The sequence below is a fragment of the Mustela erminea genome, chromosome 14 (genome assembly GCF_009829155.1).
Source record: "Mustela erminea isolate mMusErm1 chromosome 14, mMusErm1.Pri, whole genome shotgun sequence".
Taxonomy (NCBI): Eukaryota; Metazoa; Chordata; class Mammalia; order Carnivora; family Mustelidae; genus Mustela; species Mustela erminea.
Window position 1 is genome coordinate 91,392,399 of NC_045627.1, and position 2,469 is coordinate 91,394,867.

Here is a 2,469-nt window from a genome sequence, read left to right on the forward strand (position 1 = left end):
AGAAGAGCTGCTGGCCCATCCCTGCCCCGGGAGCCGGGCTGCGGAGGGCCTCCGGGTGGGAGGGAGGGGCGTGCGCGCTGTCGTCCGAGGGCGGGCTGGATTACTGGGGATTTCTCTCCGGTGTCCCGGTCTGAGTCAAACAGCAATTTCTGCAGATCAAAGACTATAGAACCGGGCTGCGGAGGAGCTTAAAATCTGCGATCTCCGCGCTGAGCCCGCGGAGATCTTTCGCTGCCAAGATGTTTTAAGGTCTGGGTAATCGCCTCGGCGCGACTCGCAGCGCCGGCGGCGGCAGCCTAGGACCCGCCCCTCGCCCGCCCCGGGACTTCCGAAAAGAGAGACGCGCGGGGGGTGCTCACCTGCTGCGGACCTCCGCCACTGAGCCGGTCCCGCAGCCCGGGGGAGGGCGCGGGGAGGGCGCGGGTGGGAGAGGGCGCCGCACCTGTCGCCGCGCGCGCCCCTGCCAGCGCCGCGCCCCTGCCCCGCTGCGTTTCCATCCGCGGCCATCGGCTCCGCTGGGCGCTCGCTGGCCTCACGGCTCCTCCGGCGCTCCGGGGACGGCCGAGGGGGTCTCCGGGCCGGGGTCGCCCTTCCCCGCGCTGGGCCCTCGCTGTCTCCTCGCTCCTGCGAGCTGCCGCTGCCCGTGCCTGCAGACACGCGGGCCGGGGTCGCACCGCGCGCCTCGCCGCTAGCCCGGCTCCGCGGGGACTTAGGCTGCTGCAGGGGTGGGCAGGGACCCGCGGGGGAGGTGGGAACGGGGTTTGCGAGAAGGAAGACACACGCGGTGCAGCCTCCGGAGCCGCGGCTCCACCGGGGACGTGTTAAATAATTTATTGATTATACAAAGTGATTCCGCCCGGGACGCGCGGCCCCGAGCCCTCCCGAGCCCGCGCCGGACGCTTTATAACTTATTCTGTAAAAATATATATACACACGGGCGGGCGGCGGCGAGGGGCGCCGCCCGCCCCGACCCTGGTTGCTCCGGCCGCGCCCGTGCTCACAAGGCGTCCCCCGCGCCGCCGCCGCACGGGCTGACCAGCGCCAAGTTCGCGGGTTTGTGCTTCTTGAGCAGCCGCGTGATCTTCTCGTCGTCCGAGTTGGGGTCCAGGGGCCGGTTGTACTCGTCGTCGTCCTCCGCGTCCGAGCCGCCCACCTTCAGCTTCTCGGCGTCCGAGTCCTGCTTCTTCTTGGCCGACGCCATCTCCGCCGCGTGCCGCTTGCGCCACTTGGTCCGGCGGTTCTGGAACCACACCTGCGGCGGAGGGGGAACGTCAGACGGCACCGCGGCCGCCCCCGGCCCGTGCAACGCGAGACCCCGCCGCCCGCGTGGGCCTGCAGGGGCGGCGGAGGCCGGCACCCCGGCCCGGCCGCGGAGCAGCAGCGCCCCCGGGGCTGGGCCCAGGGCGGGCTGGCGGCCGAGCGCACACGGTTCGCTGGACGCGGGCGCCGAGGCGACTTGGCGTAGCGGGGCCCGCGGGAGGCCGCCCCGCACCAGCCGCTCACCTTGACCTGGCTCTCGGTCATGCCCAGGGAGTAGGCGAGGCGCGCGCGCTCCGGGCCCGCCAGGTACTTGGTCTGCTCGAAGGTCTTCTCCAGCGCGAAGATCTGCTGGCCCGAGAAGGTCGGCCGTGAGTGCTTCTTCTTGCCGTCCTTGTCCAGGACCCCGCCGCCCTGGGCTGCAGAGGAGGGCGGGTGAGCTCGGCCAGCCGCCCCGCGCCCCGCGCCCCAGGCCCCGAGCCGCTCCCCGCGCGCGCCACCTACCCGGGCCGGCCAGGCGCGGGTCCCTCCAGGGCGAGCCCTGCACCACGCCGGGCCAGAAGATGGGCGGGCGCCCGGGCAGCTCTGCCAGCGGCTTGGGATAGCCGCGCGCCACGGCCGCGGGCCCGAAGTAGACGCCGGCCGACGAGGCGAGCCCGTTGAGACGGGGCAGGCCGCCCAGGAGGCCGCCGCCCGCCGCGCCCACCGGCCGCCCCAGGATGTCGCTGATGCCGTGAGGGGTGCCGAGCGGCAGCTGCGCGCCCAGGCCGCCCAGCGCGGGCGCCTTGAAGCCGGCCGGGCCCTGCAGCGCGTACGGGAACAGCGACGTCTTCATCTCGGCCATGTTGTGCAGCGCGGCCAGCGGCGCGCTGCTCAGCACGAACGCGCCCGGGCGGTTAGCGTCCATGGGCGCCGCCGCCTCCGGCCCGGACGCCCATCCGGGCCCCGCCGCCGCCGCCCGCGCCCGCCGGCCCAGGAAGTTTGCGCGCAACCCGGGGCGCCGGCTGCAGCGGGGCGCTCGGGGCGCGGGCGCCGACGGCCCGGGGAGGCGCGAGGGCGGCGGCTCCGGCGCGGGCTGGGCGGCGGCCGCAGGGGTCAGCGGGGCAGCGGCGGCGGCGGCGGCGGCTCCGGGGCCGATCGGAGCGGCGCCGCGCGGGCCGGACGCGCTGATAACCGCGGGGGCCCCCGCGCGGCGCGCGCGCTGATTGGCTG

The 2,469-nt window shown here is 75.1% G+C and overlaps 1 protein-coding gene across 1 annotated transcript; it reads right to left on the bottom strand.

Annotated features, from left to right (window-relative positions):
- Positions 1-343: 343 nt before the first annotated feature.
- NKX6-2 (NK6 homeobox 2) lies at positions 344-2,241 on the bottom strand. Its single transcript, XM_032314075.1, has 3 exons — positions 1,762-2,241; positions 1,504-1,676; positions 344-1,252 (listed from the first exon to the last, which is right to left on the bottom strand). The coding sequence occupies exons 1-3, from the start codon at positions 2,162-2,164 to the stop codon at positions 998-1,000; spliced, it is 831 nt and encodes a 276-aa protein (XP_032169966.1). The 5' UTR covers positions 2,165-2,241; the 3' UTR covers positions 344-997.
- Between the last annotated feature and the right edge of the window lie 228 nt (positions 2,242-2,469).

Excerpts from the sequence above, each read along its gene's own strand:
- NKX6-2 (XM_032314075.1), bottom strand. The coding sequence starts at position 2,164 with ATGGACGCTAACCGCCCGGGCGCGTTCGTGCTGAGCAGCGCGCCGCTG. Across the intron at positions 1,677-1,761 it reads CCCGCGCCTGGCCGGCCCGG|CCCAGGGCGGCGGGGTCCTG; the intron begins GTAGGTGGCGCG and ends CCTCCTCTGCAG. Across the intron at positions 1,253-1,503 it reads TGACCGAGAGCCAGGTCAAG|GTGTGGTTCCAGAACCGCCG; the intron begins GTGAGCGGCTGG and ends CCTCCGCCGCAG.